Source organism: Danio aesculapii, chromosome 23 (assembly GCF_903798145.1).
Source record: "Danio aesculapii chromosome 23, fDanAes4.1, whole genome shotgun sequence".
NCBI lineage: Eukaryota > Metazoa > Chordata > Actinopteri > Cypriniformes > Danionidae > Danio > Danio aesculapii.
In genome coordinates, this window is record NC_079457.1 from 5840215 (window position 1) to 5858687 (window position 18473).

General features: G+C 34.5%; 1 protein-coding gene across 2 annotated transcripts in view; it reads left to right on the forward strand.

Annotated features, from left to right (window-relative positions):
* Positions 1-2447: 2447 nt before the first annotated feature.
* Positions 2448-18473, forward strand: part of slc1a7b (solute carrier family 1 member 7b) — a 151782-nt gene continuing 135756 nt past the window's right edge. For both annotated transcript variants that reach the window (XM_056448864.1, XM_056448865.1), the window contains exon 1: positions 2448-2588. In XM_056448864.1, the coding sequence (XP_056304839.1) occupies positions 2448-2588 (141 nt within the window). The remainder of the gene's footprint in view (positions 2589-18473) is intronic.

Below are 18473 nucleotides of genomic sequence, written 5' to 3' on the forward strand. Positions count from 1 at the left end.
TTACTTTTTTATATTATTTTACATTAGAAATGTTACGTTTTAGTTTTGTTTTTCGGAGAAAGCAGTAGCAGGGTATATGCAGGAATCCTGAAGAAAATTTAAATACATTTTTAAGAGTTTTTAAAGACCATCTCAGAATATTTTATGACCTCATCACCACTTCAAGTTCTAATCAGTATCAAACCTTCAACTTAAACAGTTGCTAATAAACAGCTGTAGTTAAATAAATCAGTGGAGCACAACCATGCAACAGAACTCAGATAATCTCAGAAGAAACAAAGCTTGAAAGAATAAATTACATTCTTTTCAGTGACAGGCTTCAGCCACTGTTTCTTTCTACAAAACAGGAGTACTCAAGCTTACATTTTCCCTCTGTGGTTTCGCTACACGTGGAGAGCGTTAATCACCTTCCCACGTTTGTCGCAAATTACGTGATATCACCCGAATGGAGGAGCTTGGTCGGACACGCCCCGGCTTGAACCAATCTCGTGGATCGAGCACAGCGTTGTTACTATTAGGAGGAAAATAAAGATATTTATGCTTTTTTGGAGTCAAACAACGCTTGAACAAAATTTAAAACCTTGTAAAAATGCCATTAAGACTTTTTAATACCTTTTAAGGGCCTTGATTTTCTCATAATTGATTTATTAACTTTTAATACTTAAGAGACTCCACGGACACCCTGAGTAGACAGCCTCTAAAATGTATTTTATATCTTGATAAGAACAGGTAAACAATAAAATCAAATAAAAAATAAAATAAAATAAAATAAAATAAAATAAATTAAGGGCGGCATGGTGGCCTCACAGCAAGAAGGTTGCTTGTTCGAGTCCCAGCTGGGTCAGTTGGCATTTCTGTGTGGAGTTTACATGTTCTCCCCATGTTGGCGTGGGTTTCCTCCGGGTGCTCCGGTTTCCCCCACAGTCCAAACACATGCGCTATAGGTGAATTGTGTAAACTAAATTGCCCATAGTGTATCGGTGTGTGTGTGTGTAAATGATTGTGTATGGGTGTTACCCAGTACTGGGTTGCAGCTGGAAGGGCATCCGCTTTGTAAAACATATGCTGGATAATTTGGCGAATCATTCCCTTGTGGCGACCCCTGATTAATAAAGGGACTAAGCTGAAGGAAAATAAATAATTGAATAAAACAAAATAAAAACAAAATAAAAACAAAATATAAACAAAATAAAAACCAAACCAAACCAAACCAAAAAACAAAACAAAACAAAACAAAATCAAACAAATTAAAATAAAATCAAACAAAATCAAACAAAATAAAATAAAATAAAACAAAACAAAATCAAACAAAATAAAATAAAACAAAATCAAACAAAATAAAATAAAATAAAATAAAATAAAATAAAATAAAATAAAATAAAATAAAATAAAATAAAATAAAATAAAATAAAATAAAATAAAATAAAATAAAACAAAACAAAATAAAATAGACACTTTACCTAAATTTAACATGCTTGTATGGAAAATCACTTTGGCCAATTTTATTTGTGTGGAAACATCTGATGTATTCTTTGAAAGTTATTTTTTTTACATGCATCTTGTCTGATTGTAATCTTCACTAAAAAAAATATATATATATTCTTAGTATTTTATAACGTGACTTCTTTTCCAGTTTAAATATCCTAAAAATCCTTAAAATGAATTGTTTTCTAAAAACAAAGAAGTCAGTCAGTGCATTAAACAAGAAAAAATATCTATCTGCCAGAAGAGCCAGAAAAATGTAACTTAACTCATGAGATTCAAGCCCCATTGGGAGATATCGATCCTTTTTCAAGCATAAAATTGCGTATGTTAATTTATTTATTACATTTTTTACAAATCCCCCTTTTAACCTCTTGATTAAATAGTAATCTTAACAATAAAACTGAAATTAATTTCCAAATAAAAACAACAAGAAAAACGGGATATGTCAAAAATGTGTAAAAATAAGCAATTGGAAACGTTTAAATGTTCACACACCAATAAATAAGACTCTTTCCCCTCATTCAGTGTCATTAATAAACAGATCCAGCCAGTTTGATCTTCATTTGATGCTCTGTGTGTGTGTGCGTGTGTGTGTGTGCGCGTGTAATCCAGGCCACAGAGCCCTCTTTACACAGCATGCTTTGACTAATAGGATTGAAGCACGACAACCTCAACTGTTGCTGGCTTCGCATTGGCTGAGCTGGAATATGGGCGGAGCCACCCCCATCCCCAACGGTCAGAAAACAGTGGATGCTTAAAATGTTATGATCTTCTTAGTGTGTCAGCGCATAGTGAAGGAGGACGAGAACCAAAGGGAAAGAGTATGAGTGTTTGGGCCTGAGTACAAAAAGCGCTGGTATTATCCGCATCTGTAAGTCCCTTCGCTCTGCCATCTGCATCTGGACGCTGGATTTATGGAGATCTGCTAGTGTGGCTGGTGTTTTGTGGACGCGGGACTCACGATGGCCGTGGCGCTGGACGCAGTTTGGGTGCGAGTGAAGGGAGTCTGTAAGCAGAACGGCCTGCTGATCCTCTCGGTTTTGGCTGTGGTTATCGGATGTTTGCTCGGCTTCTTCTTGCGCTCCAAAAACCTCTCGGAGCAGGTTAGTCCTACTTTTGACCCAACAACCAATAGGGTTGAACGATATTGGAAAAACATGCACTATTGTTGTTGACCCTTTTCACAAGATGCGTTTAAAGGGCATTCGCATCTTAAATCTGTGAGTTTTTAATATTTAGTTGTTGTTTTTTTAAACGTATGAACATTTCTATGTATTTATGTGTTTATTATATCATCTTTGCATCAAATTACAAAACAAAACTAGCTACCGCTTGTGCGAGGCGTTTTTAAAGGCGGATTTATACTTCTGTGTCAGCCTTTGCGCAGTTGCACAGCCCTCGCTGTGGCTGACACTCACCTCTCAAAATAATGTAACTACACGTTGCAACGATGCATAGCGCAAGCTCTGTCATTGGTCGGATTGGTAGCTGTGACCAGTGTGGGTGGGACCGAGAGCCAAGCAAAGCTGTTGGAGTGAGTGTTTACAAGAGTCAAGTCCCATGAAGTAGCTGGAAACTTATTTTGTGTTTACCCAGCCTGATCTCACGAGAAAACATAAGTATTTTACGTTTTGACAGTTTAGTGGCTAATTTGTACGAATTCGTACGAGTTCAGTCGTACGAAATGGTACGATTTTAAAAAGGAGGCGTGGCACCTAACCCCGCCCCTAAACCCAACCGTCATTGGAGGATGAGCAAATCGTACTAAATTGTACGAATTAGATCGTACGAATTCATACGAATTAGCCACTAAAAAAAGTTACGAATTGCTGTGAGATTGTGTTGGTTTACCTTATGATTAAAGTCATTACAAGTCCGCCGGTTCCTGCCGCAGAATGAGCGAATTTGAGCGACTTGTACATTAAGGTAGCGTTCAGAAAAAACAAGACGCTTGCGAAGAAACTCGACACACAAAGGAACATGCTGCCAGCTAGTGTTTCAGAAGTGTTATTGCAGAGCAACACAAACAGCACGCAGAAGAGTAAATGCACGACGCCAATCACTCGACGCAGAATTATAAATCAGCCTTAATGCATTGTGGATGGAGGAGGGACTGTAAATTTGACGTTGTTCTCTGTTCTGTCTGCTGTTATCGGTCTCATACATTTTTTTTCTGTTTCTGAAAGTCTCGATAACACCATTGTGGAGTTTTACTTTTATTTCAGCTAATAGGATTGTAAAAAAAAAAATTGTTGTACTCTCCCATTCATTCTAAGTTTACCAGCTTTGACAACTTCCGCTTCTCAGAAACCCGGAAATGTGAAAAGGGACCATTGCGATAATTTCCTACAATATAACGATTTTTCTATTAGGGTGTTTTAAAATCAAGTATTTATTCAACGATATCAAAATAATCAGGTAAATTATACATTTTTGTTCGAATTCAGACTAAATAAACTGCAAACATTAAGACTGCATCCGAAACCAACTACTCAGTACTGCATTTGAATTTAAACGTACTATACGAATGTTAGAAAAGTACATTCAATACAGTGTGAATGTAACTTGGACGTACTACATCCGCCATTTTGTCATGATCACATGACCTACCCACGTGAGTTGCGTCGCTTCATTCCAATTCATGAAATCTGTCACGGTGCATCATGGGATAGCAAAGCGTGCGTCAGATGCACACGTTAGAATTTCACAAGCAGTAGTAGGTCATCTGGATCCTTCTCATGTCCTTTTTTGTTTTGAGTTTTATGTATTCAGACATACTACTCGGCTCACATACTGTTTTTAGTGCACTATCTAGAAGTATGTGATTTCGGACACAGCCTTTGTCTTTAAAACCTTATGAATGAGTGAAACCCTCCGCAGATTTTCCGACTCGGATTGGCTGTTGTCATTTTCCACCATTAGTGTTTATTTTCAGCTCTGGGTTCAGCTTTTGGGTTGCTCCAGCCAATAGTAGAACAGCAATTACTGGGGAGGCGGGGCTAAAGATAGCAAGGCTCCATCTCACTGCTCAAATTTAGGTCAACTAATGCATGAAATAGGCAGCATGGGGGCGCATTGGGTAGCGCTGTCGCCTCACAGCAAGAAGGTCACGGGTTTGAGCCCCAGCAGGGTAAGTTGGCATTTCCGTGTGGAGTTTGCATGTTCTCCCCGTGTACGTCCTGGTCCTCCAGGTTGGAGGTTGAGCATTGGGCTAACAACCCCCCTCGTAAAAAATAAGATGTTACAAAACACCAACATGATGTGGTTAAATATTAGCTTCGATATAAATGGCCCTGGGAGTAAGTAATGTATAAAATAAATATAATTTCACACATGATATACCTATATTGCATTTATAAATATAAATATAAATATATATATATATATATATATATATATATATATATATATATATATATACACACACACACACACACACACACAGTTGAAGTCAGAATTATTAGCTTTTTAAAATATTTTCCAAATGATGATTAACAAAACAAGATAATGTTCACAGTATGTCTGATAATATTTTTTCCTCTGGAGAAAGTCTTAATTGTTTTATTTTGGCTAGAATAAAAGAAGTTTTTAATTTTTTAAAAACATTTTAAGGTCAAAATTATTAGCCCCTTTAAGCTATATATTTTTTTTCGATAGTCTACAGAACAAACCATCATTATACAATAACCTGCCTAGTTAACTTATAATAACCTAAGGCCAAGTTAAGCCTTTAAATGTCACTAAGCGGTATAGAAGTGTCTTGAAAAATATCTAGTCAAATAGTTACGGTCATCATGACAAAGATAAAATAAATCAGTTATTAGAGATGAGTTATTAAAACTATGATAAGAAATGTGTTGAAAAAAAATCTCTGTTAAACAGAAATTGGGGGAAAAAATAAACAGGGGGTCTAATAATTCTGACTTCAACTATATATATATATATATATATATATATATATATATATATATATATATATATATATATATATATATATATATATATATATATATATATATATATATATATATACATATACATACATATACACACACACACACATATATACATATATACACACACACACACACACACACACACAAGGTTTTTTGATTGGATTTAGTTGCAATTCAGTAAAATGTGCTTTTAATAACTGAGAAGTTGGTTTTGTTGTTGACATGTTTCTCTCAATATGCATTATATTAATAAATACATTTTATTTAGAACGGTTTTTACATTTTTATATGCAATATAAAACAATAAATGAATTTATTCAAATATTTAAATACAAATGCAAGATGCATTTAATCAAACAAAATTATTTGTTTTCTGAAGAAAGAAAAACGTTTATGCTTAAAACAAGAGAATAAAAATCTGCCAGTGCATCAAGAAAATTAAGCTGAATTTAGTGGAAAAAAATTCATTTCAACTGACAAAGCATTTCTCTTGTGCATTTATCTGCATAATATTTTCCTGTTTTAATTTTTAATGTATTATTAGAGAAATCTAAATCATTAAAGAAATCTAAATAATTTTTTTTTTTTTAGAAAACAAAGACATAGTTTATTCACACAGACTGTACTTCTGACCAAAAACAAACACAAAAAGCTGTAACAATATCATTTCTGTAGTGTAATGTTTACTCTAACAACTAAATGAACAGCAAACAAAAAGTGGCATTTCTTTTTTCCTCCATTTTTCTTTTTGCGCCGTCCGCTTCAACTGAAACCTCACCGTTATGATTCTCAAATACGCCTAAAAATAAAAGCTCCTCAGGCCATTTGCTGTGGCGGCCGGGGATTATTCTCCAATCATACAAATGCTCTTAGTAATTGTACATTAAGCAAGTGCTGCTTAGCCTCGCAGCATTTAAAGCGGGTCGGTGATGCTATCTGTCGTTTCAGCTAAATTGGAATGGGCTCTTTAAAAAAATATTTGGCTTATTTTGCAAGAGAAACCCAGTTTGGATGTAGAAAAGAAAGACAATTTTATGTGCGTTTATGCATTTGACAGATGCTTTATCCAGAGTGATTTATGTTTTGTCGGTTCATGCATGCACTGGGAATTGACCCCATGACCTTGGTGTTGCTCAAGTTACAATCTGATGAAAAAAATCTAGAATAAAGAAGCACAGTGTGCTGTATTATAGCCAAGGAATCTTATCAGTTGTTTCACCTGTATTTTGAAATGCGTTGAGTTTCATGTTTAACAAAAATGCATGTAAAATGAATGAAAAGCATCCTGACTGAAAAGCCTCAGTACATTTTAATATTATACTGTATTTTATTTATTTATTCATCTATTTATACATTTATTTATATACTTATCAACATATTTATTTGTTTATCTATCTATCTATCTATCTATCTATCTATCTATCTATCTATCTATCTATCTATCTATTTATTCATCTATTTATACATTTATTTATATACTTATCAATATATTTATTATAATTATCTTTTATCTATCTATCTATCTATCTATCTATCTATCTATCTATCTATCTATCTATCTATCTATCTATCTATCTATCTATCTATCTATCTATCTATCTATTTATTCATTCATTCATTCTTCTATTTATTCATTTATTTACCTATTTATTTTTAAATTTATTTATTTATTCATTCATTTATTTATGTATTTATCTATTTATTTAACAATTTGTTTATTTATTCAAGTATTTATTTACTTATTCATCTATTTATTTATTCATCTATTTATTAATTAATTTATTTATTTACTTATTCATTCATTCATTTATTTATTTATTTAATAATTTATTCATTTATTTATCTATTTTTTTCAATTTATTTATTTTATTTATTTATATATTCATCTATTTATTTATGTGTTTATCTATCTTTTATTTACTTATTTATTTATTCATTCATTCATGTATTTATTTACTTATATATTTATTTTTCTATGTATTTATTTAATTAATTTATTCATCTATTTATATACTTATCAATATATTTATTTATCTATCAATCTATCTATCAATCTATCTATCTATCTATCTATCTATCTATCTATCTATCTATCTATCTATCTATCTATCTATCTATCTATCTATCTGTTTGTTTATTTATTCACCTATTTATTTATTCATCTATTTATTTATTTATTCATTCAATCATCTATTTATTCATTTATTTATCTATTTATTTTTCAATTAATTAATTTAATTTATTTATTTATTCATCCATTTATTTATTCATCTATTTATTTAACTATTTATTTATTCATTTGTTTATGTATTTGTTTACTTATTCATCTATTTATTTATCTATCTATTCATTTATTTACTTATTTATTCATTCATTCATCAATTTATTTATATATTTTTTCAATTTATTTATTTAATTAATTTATTTATTCATCTTTTTATTTATGTATTTATTTATTCATCTATTTATTTATTTATTCACCTATGTATTTATTTATTTATTTATTTATCTATCCATCTATTTATTTATTTATTCATTTAGTTATGTATTTATTTATATATTTATCAATATATTTATTTATTTTTCATTTTTTTTATTTATTTAATTTATTTATCCATTTATTTATTTATTTATTTATGTATTTATCTATTTATTCAGTCATTTATGTATTTATTTGTTTATTTATTTTTCTATTTACTTATTTTAGTTATTCATCTATTTATTTATGTATGTATTCATTCATTCATTTATTTACTTTATTTATTTATCTGTTTATGTACATAAAGGAACATCAAAAATAGATATAGTAAAATAAGTAATCCATTCATTCATTTTCACTTAGTCTGCATTTCAGAGGTCGTCACAGCGGAATGAACCTCCAACTATTCCAGCATATGTTTTAAGCAGGATGGCCTTCCAGCTGCAACCCAGTACTGGGAAACACCCATACACTTTCACATTCACACACACACACTAATACACTACGGCCAATTCATCTACAGTGCATGTCTTTGGTCTTTGGTCTGTGGGGAAACCGGAGCACCCGGAGGAAACCCACACCAACATGGGAAGAACATGCAAATGCTACACAGAAATTCCAGCTGGGACTCAAACCAGCGACCGTCTTGCTGTGAGGCGACAGCGCTAACCACTGAGCCACCGTCATTTTCAAATATTACTTTAATTGATGAGTACTGCATTTTTAGCATCATAACTTCTAGTGATCCCCCAGAAATCATTCTGGCTTGATATTGGCTTGATTTTTGATGCTTTAATTACTACAAATAGTAAAAGCAGTAATATTTTAAAAGATTACTTTTTATTTATGGAAATGGATAGATTTTTTACATGCAAAAAAAGTCAACACTTAAATCACAGGAATAAATTGCATCATCACTTTCTGTGATCCTCCAGAAATCATCCTGGTTTGATTCTCAACAAACATGTTTTATTATCATTAAGATTGAAATTGGTCATGATATTTCATATTATTTGTGAAACCATGATGAACTATGATTTTGATACAAGTAATAAGAAAAATAATTTTGAATGCTATAAAAAAGCTATTTTAAATAAATGCTGCTGTTCAGTTCTTCTGATTAGTTTCCTCCCGGTTATTAAACACAAAAATATTAACATCAATGTTTTTTAGCTCAAATTTGCATATTAGATTTCTGAAGGACCATGTTACTCTGAGGACTGTTTAGATTCACAAGAATAAATAGACATTTAAAACTATTTCTTTGCAACAGATGCGCAGCTAGACTGTATAAACGATCAAAAGTCAACGTGTTGCAGCTATTTTTAACTATACTTGATGTTTAGTCAATTTAAGGCAACACATTTTTACACATTACACATAACACTTCACTATAATTTGTAATAATTAATTCATATTCCCTTCGGGCTTAGTCCCTTTATTAATCAGGGGTCGCCCCAACGGAATGAACCGCCAACTATTCCAGCGTATGTTTTACGCAGCGGATGCCCTTCCAGTCACAATCCAACACTGGAAAACACCTATATACTACGGCCAATTTAGCTTACCCAATTAACCTATTGCACATGTGTCTGGACTGTGTGGGAACTAGGCTTGGGTGGTATCCAAATTTTGATACCGTCAAACCTCCTCCCTATTTTACCTCGGTATCCGGTATTACCGTGCATAATAAAAAAACTATGATGTAAGCCTCAGACAGCGTCTCCAAACTGTTGGCTTGTGCCTAAACCATTCACAAACTGAATACTGTATATCTGGTCGGGTCCCGCAGCTTCCGCGGTACAGCAGCGGGAATGCAGACCTCTAGTTCGTATTTACCGCGTCTCCCTTTTCATTCAGTCGAAACCCAAAATACTGCCAAACTGCAGAGGTTGTGTTCTTTTTCGAGACCAGGTCACTTGGGGCACGACTCACCATCTTACCTCACCTCTCTCTCTTTGCCCTCCACACTGTCCCGTGATGACAATCACGCATACGCACATTTAGGCATTAAATAAATAGTATTTCTTATTTAATACTTGTCTTCTATTTTAGTGCATTGTTTTTTTTATGATGGTATAACAGTACTGAAACTGACAACATTGCTATTTTTAGATCCTGCGGTATACTATGTTACCGTATTACCGCCCTAGCCTAGTGGGAACACATATTACAGTGTAATTTGATTTGTAATAATAATTTGAAATTTGATTTGTGTTAATATTACTGCTTTCATTGTTTTTGTTTTTTTTGTCTGTTTTTTTATAAATGCAGTATAGGGGAGCAGAATCAATTAAAACATATCCACAAATTTGGGCAAACAATGAAGGTTGCGACTATTTTTAAGTTATACAAAATTAAACTTGAAGTTTTAGCCCATTTAATTAATGCACGTTGAAATGTCTGATAAAAGGTCATTTGATTCAACTTAATTTAAGAAAGCAATACATTTTTACAATGTAATTTAAATATGAATCATATTTCATAGGTTTGCAAAGAGGCAGATTTATAATACATTTCCAGGACTAAATTTCCATTTCCATGTTAGAAACTTTTTTTTTTTCACCCAAGTTTGCTCTGTCGGTGTATTTGTTTGCACAGTGGTATTCTAGGTGTGCAATAGCTTACAGCACAAGTGTGTTTTCTGTTTAAAAACAAATTTATGTAATATAAATAGACCGATATTCATTAAAAAAAAATGATTCTGTGTGCAGGATTCAAGAAAATATCAGTGCAATAAAGTGCTGTGTGCATGTGATCCGAGTAATATGCACGGTAGAGAATTCCATTAAATCTGGTTGTTTTAACCAAAATTTTGCACTGAGATAGATTTTCAAGTACAATTTGTTTTGATCACCAGCATTGTTGCTCTTGCAGACTGCTGGAGAACTCATTTTCAACTGCACTACAAATCCCTTCATGCACTTCACTCACACACCTGGTCCAGATTCCCCTGGATTGCAAACATATACAACTGATCAGGACTAATCAGGTGGACAATAAACAGCACACAGACACATCATTGCTGAGTCTTGTTTCTGTTTAGAGCATCACGTAAGAGTTATCCTTGTCTTGCCTTCCCATGTTTTTGACCTTTGCCTTGTTTTACTGTTTATTTTGATTCGTTTCTGCCTGTATTTACCATTCACCTGCTACAATTCTGTATTTCCTGTATGCTACTGTTTGCCCTTGTTTAGATTGTTGCCTGCCTGACTATGCAAGTTAATAAACTGCACATGGATCTTGTTGTCCCAGACCCTTACGTGACACAATAGTACCATGTTATAAACTAACCATAAAATAATCAAATTCACAGTTTATTCCCATTAATTCCTGTTAAATCCTATATATTCCTATTAACAGTTTTTGTTGTTTGTTTGTTTAAATAAATGCAGCATTGGTGAGCAGAATTAGCTAAAACATGCCCAAAAATATATGCAAATGATATGTTTTATCAAGAATGCAGAGTCGCTGTATGTCTTTCAATACAAAGTCATACAAAATTTGATTAAATTCTATCGTCATTTAACAGAACTTTGATGCAGTTGTTGATGCAAATTAGCCCATCATCTGCTTATAACACCTAACAAGTCCTTCACTGTAGGAAAAATTATTATTTCTCATATCATGCATTGCTTTTATTTCCCACTCATACACACACTCCATCCCTCTCAGGAGCAAGCAATCAAATCATAAGCACTCTTTAGTAATGGCGAGCACTAGAAATTACTTAAGTATCTCTCATTAGCTTTTTATGCACATATGGGGTTTTCGCAGGCCTATTGTGATTTTTTGTATGAACTGAACATGTCATGAGAGAACAGAAGCACTGGTGTATTTAACTAGCCATTTTACAACATTAAGTACTTTGATGTTTAAATGAACATACTTATGGTATGTGGTATGGTATGGTACGGTTCAGTTCATCACTACCAAAAAGCTAACCATGTCGTACCACTTTTTGAGTATCCTTTCCAAAGGGTACCTAGCACAACCAAAGAGTACCAAAATAACCTGCTGTATATTATGCTGTTGTTACAAAGCCGTCTAAAGCGTGATTTACTTTCACTTTCTTTTGTGGTTTCACTTTCTTAAGAGAGCTTGTGTGCGCGTCTATATCTAAAATAATGAACTTCTTGAGATGATGATAATAACATGCGCATGATTAAAGTGCTTCTGACATTTGATCCTTTCAGAAAAGGACAAACGTGAGAGTGAAGCGTGTAAAAAACAAAGGAGCAAAGGATTCTTTCAGGAAACATGAACAAACTGCCATGTTTAACTATTACCATCACCTTTTGGACTACTACTAATTGATTTCTAACAGAGGTTACATGTGCTGGTGAAGATTAAAGATACAGATGAGAGGTTTGCACTGACTGTGGACTATGTTGCATGTTGCTTTTGAACCAAAATAAGGACTAAATGTCTGCTGTGTAGTTTTTTCTGTAATTGGTAACAGACTGTAAGGGTCTGTATGCGTTCATATATGTTGCATTTATTTATTTATTTTATATAATTACAGACGTTACAGTAGGCTATTCAACACACATCACTGATCTGCAGTTATTGTTCATAAAAAGGTTAGTAATGAACATGTATACACTAATATTTATGTGTATAAAGCATCTCTTTTGTGAGAAGTGCTTCTCATATATGTGAACGACCTGTACAGCTTTCCTTTGACATTACCTCGAGCGAAAATGACGTTGACAAACTTTGTCGTACACCACACCCACCATTGGTACCATTTTGGCAGTGGAAACGCAAGCCTGATAAATGTGACCCATACCAACCTGTACCGTACCACTCAGTGGACACGACCCATTAGGGGCTGCTTGATTTTAAATGGTTGATGAATGTTCTATGATGCGCAGTTATTTTTAGATAAGGCAGGTTTAGAGCACATCACAAAATAATACATAAGACTTTGGATGAGATATGTAAGACACTAGTCCTACACACAGAAGCAGTTTCAGGACAAAAACCTGACAAATAAATGGAAATAAGGCTCATTAAGTGTCTTTAGTTCACTTTTTTTTTTGTTTAATGCAATTCATATAAAACTGTGATGCGGCTATGACTAATTTAGTCACAAACTGCTCTCTCTGCACATCTGCTTGTCTGACAGCTGTGCACTTGTTGCGCTTAAAATGTGCTTTAATAAAAGAAAGACATTTTTTGAAGCATTTTCCCCCTTCATTTACAAATATCTTTATAGTAAGGGAAATAAGTATTTAACACGTCATCATTTTTCTCAGAAAACATATTTCTCATAACAGGTGCTGTTGACTTGAAATTTTTACCAGATGTTACTAACAACCAAAGAAATCCATTTATGCAAAGAAAACAATATTAATTAGCTAACAAATGAAGTTACGCGTAACAAAATTAAAATAGGAAAAAAAGTATTGAACACATGAAGGAAGGGATGTGTAGTTTGGCAGTGAAAGCCCAGACAGCAGCTGAAATCTCTCAGTAGTTCTTCATCAACCCTCTGCCCTTCCTCAGTGTAAATGAATATCAGCTACTTCAGTCCAACATCTGCATTAGCAGGAGGATGAAGATGAGACCAGAGTGGACAATTCAGTAGGACAATAGGTGCATCCTAAATCGCATTCTTATGCACTGTTCTACGCCATTTTGGAGTATAAATAGTGTAAGTAGTGTGTTCACACTGAAAACTCTGACAAGAATAAGTGCACTTTAAATACCCGGATGATGCACTCATTCAACCTTTAAAATGTGTCGAATTTTGGACAATCTCACGGCAATTCGTAACTTTTTGATTTGGTGGCTAATTCGCATGAATTCGTACAATCTAATTCGTACAATTTAGTACGATTTGCTCATCACCCAATGACGGTTGGGGTTAGGTGCCACGCCATCTTTTTAAAATCTGAACTCGTACGAATTAGCCACTAAACTGACAAAACGTAAAATACTTATGTTTCCTCGTGAGATCAGGCTGTTTCAGGATAAAGGTGGAAGAAGGGGGATTTCTTCCAGACGAAGATAGTGGTAGAAAGGAGGATATATAGATATATATATATATATATATATATATATATATATATATATAGAGAGAGAGAGAGAGGGAGGGAGGGAGGGAGGGAGGGAGGGAGGGAGGGAGGGAGGGAGGTAGGTAGGTAGGTAGGTAGGTAGGTAGGTAGGTAGATAGGTAGATAGGTAGATAGGTAGATAGATAGATAGATAGATAGATAGATAGATAGATAGATAGTGACTTGGGATTCTTTGATTGGGGATCGTGATTAGCTAATGTGGACCAGCTGGGTCATTCTTGAGCACATGCTCCACTCGAAATTAGTTTAAACTTAATTTATACCACCATAATAAAATCACATTTATAAAATGAATAAAATACTCCATACATTAAAATAATAATCCATAAACAAAATCCATTTTTGACTGGATGTGGTCTATGCTGACAAATTAAAATGAATTAATAGTAATTTATCAGACTGCTCATTTAACCATTAATGAATTCACTGGTGGTCAGAGAGACACTGCGCTTGTCACATGACATATTATCAGTGTTTTTAACGCAAAACACTTTAGGTTTCAGACACTGAAAAAAATACACAATGGTAAGCGCAAAACAACTGTTTATCGATACGTCATGGCTGTCTTTAAAAATGGCAATAATAATCAAATCACACAATCTAATGACGTGCTTCATTCATATCATGGAGTATACATTGTGCACACAATCAGACATTTTACGCTTGTGTGTGTGTAGCTGTACTTTAGCACATGCGGTACAGTCTAGGATTATGATCTGTTCACACTGAAAATCTGATATCGGCCACATTTAAAACAACAATGTGAACAGCTATGCAAAAATCAGTTCTGAGAAAAGATCTGAATTAAGCAGGAAGCCTCACAGTGTCAATGTAGTCAAAATGAAGTCCCCACCCCTGCACTAGACAGAGTTTATTTCTGAAGCTTTCGCTCAAACTCTTTGTGCTTGCTTGTAAAGCTCGGGGATGGCACTCCATGTAATCTCAGCGTAAGACACTGTGAGCTGTGAAGAGCTAAGAATCATGCAAATGTGAAGAACTTCTGTTTACTTTTTTACATTTATTTAAAGCTGATATGAAACTAAACACTCCTATTTTGGGCCAAAAGTGTTAACAGATACTGAAAAAGAGGGTGTGTTGTGACCGTAGCGTGTTTGTTGCTTCAGTTTGCACTGGCATTTGTTCAGTCCTTTTCAGACACCAGACTATTCTTGATTTCACTGTATTATATAAGAACACTTAATGAACAGTCACATAGTGTTTTGAGAGTGAGTGTTACAGCCCGACGTTTGTATTATTTGTTGAGTTATACGCCAGAGAGAAACTGTAAAGCTTCATTCAGATTTCTATTGTTGGTTATCACGATCAATCATCATGTGATGTCTATGATGTGCATTCTGTCATCCAAATGCCGTATACATTACAAATGCCTCTGTAATCATCTATCCACTGTTTCCCGCAGATGGCATTTTCCCACATATAAATATATGTCTGAATGAAAAGCAGTAGATAGTTAGATTCATTCAATGCCAGCCAGCAAGAGGCACTTTTGGAGCCGCAGGAGCAGTTTCAAAACAAAGGCTGTAAACAAAGCAGTAGACAGCCGGTTACAGTCGAATATACATTTTGAATGAGAACATAATGAGAGTTTGTTTTAGCTTACATGTTAATTCCTCATCAGGCTGCTGAAGCGGCTACTTTTCATTGGCAACATTTACTTTTTCTTAATCTGTCATGGTAGTCCAGTGATGACACATCACACACACACACAAGCCTACTGTTGCCAGAACTACACAAAGCTTTAGGGGTGTGAATCTAAACTGGTCTCACAGTTCGGTTACGATTACCATGCCATCGATTTGGTTCAATAGGATATCACGGTGCATTGACGATGCTTTTCACACATAATAAGATTTTTTTTCTTCACAACACAAGAAATAGTTTTTATTAAAATCTATAAATATATTAATATTTATATATTATTTGTAATACAATTTTTAATTGACCTGCAGAAGACAGCATGAGCATTTATAGCAAATAAACTAATGTAAATGTTATCCCGCTTGCTTTTTGAGCGCTGTCAAGTGAGTTCTAATACCTCATTATATCATATACCATGATTGGTCAACACAATCTCACGGCAATTCGTAACTTTTTGATTTGGTGGCTAATTCATCTGAATTCGTACGATCTAATTCGTACAATTTAGTACGATTTGCTCATCACCCAATGACGGTTGGATTTAGGGGAGGGGTTAGGTGCCACGCCTCATTTTTAAAAATCGTACAATTTCACACGACTGAACTCGTATGAATTCATATGAATTAGCCACTAAACTGACAAAACGTAAAATACTTACATTTTCTCGTGAGATCAGGCTGGATTGGTCATGGTCTTCACCCGCTCAACAGAAAGGGCAGCGATTGGCTTTAGAAATGAAAGCGATGTTCCCCGATGAGTGGCGGAGGAAGAATAGCCGCGGTTACAGTCTATGCGCATGATACGCGGTTATCACAGGTAATCCATAATAGATACATTAAAGAAAACTTGCACCTCGGGCACGCTCATGTCTGGATCCACAAGTATCGCTTTAACAGCCAAGAGAAAAGAAAAGTTACCTCACGAACACGGCAGTGGGGCAAATGTCCAAAATGAGAGAGTAAGAGTCAGAGATGGATTTTTACAGCATTTCTCCCTAGTAGTGAAACAGCAGCTCGTGTGCTGTACCTTCTTCAGGTGTCAGTGAAAGACTGTCCAGCAAACTCAAAAGCAGTTGATCTGTGCATAATTATCTACCTTTTAAGTAGTAGGAGTGTTTTATTTACTCACCCTCGCCATAGTACATAATAACCGGTTATGATCTATTACTGAACTGATATCGAATTGTCCCCATCTGCATCGGGGTGCACCGAAGAAACTTTTAATTTTGACACCCCTAAAAAGTTTTCTTCTATTTTACGGAAGCAGTCCTCTATATTTTTCTATTGGCATTTTAAAAGCCGTGTAGATATTTTGTGCTCCTATTGAATCCCATAGTGGAACTTTTTATTGACATTGTGACGTGTCGCAGACATGGCTTAGGCTGTTGTGCATTATAGGGGTGGGCAATTTGGAAATCTCGATTAATTGAACATTTTGACTCGATGATGAATAATAAACCAAGATTTGTTCCAGACTGTTGGGCACGAGCGCAAAACCCCTCCCTGCCTCCCTCCCCTAATAAATATGGTAATGACTCTACTTTGGCAAAACCAAATTAAAGAAGAGAAACTTTGAACAGATTGTGAATTGGAGGTGCTCCTTTCGGAGGTAGACCGGAGAAAAACTGTGTTATTTGCAAGTTTGTCCTCTAGAATTAATAACAAAAGAAAAAAATAGAGTGGGAGAGTTTAGCTGACGTGGTTAACGCAGTGGAGTCTGAACATCACACTGTGTGAATTAAAAAAGAAATAGTCTGATGTAAAGGTGTAAAATTTTAAAGCGACTATTTATGCTAAGTGAAAATAGCCCACCTCGTTGGAATGAGTTAATTGAGTGATTCCTGCCCATAATCGTCCGATTGACAGAGACAACATAATTAAAGAGCAGCAAACAGCAGCGTGAGTGGCGTAGCTCGTAAAGCGCATGGCAACATGTTTTGACAAGTTTGATCATGAACTTGGTTCGAATCCATCGTCTAATGAACTCATTCTTCGTTTTTCCCCAACTACATATCAGATTTTGCCTAGGAAGTAGGAATCATTAATAAGTGTGTGTATTATGTTATGAGCATCACATATTTATTGAATGGAAATGTTTCTGATTCACGTATGCAAATTTGTCTTCAGATGGCGCCAATGTGCGTGCAGTGTATCACTCCGATTACATTGGGAAAACCAGCGTTCGATGCTAATTGCGCTTTAATGTTTGGCTGGTCAACTGCGTGGTATGGAAACCTTATATACCTGCTAGACATGTGGATGATCCTGTCCTATACAGCTGGCAATGCACAGCTCAAAGATACTTTGTATTGTGCTATTTAACACAATTGCCTCTAGAAGTCGCAATGAAAATAAAACAAACACACACAAGAAATGCACGTACGCCAGAGATGAAGTTGGTGTGGACCAACGCACACTCTCACGTTCATTTCATCGTTAGTAAATCCAAATGTGAGCGTGAAATCTGGCGTACGCACAAAAACTTTGTGTTGATACATGAGGCCCCTGGTCCCCAAATGTCTTTCTTACTCCGAAATAAAAGGCTTTAAATCATGTGTTCTGCTGCTAATAGTTTATTTATATTGCGTGAATGATCATTATGTATGCTTGCGTTATATTTGAATAATATATATTCAACTAGTTTTGAATTGTCAATTAAAGTCAGCATGAAACGGAAGATTGATTTTTTTCCCCCTAATGTGACATCCAATTGACAAGGAAAAAAAAGCAGGGCGATCCATGATTTCATTCTTTGGGAACCGATTGGATTGTCGGAAGATGGCTGTTGCAAACCAAATGAAGAAAGACTGAT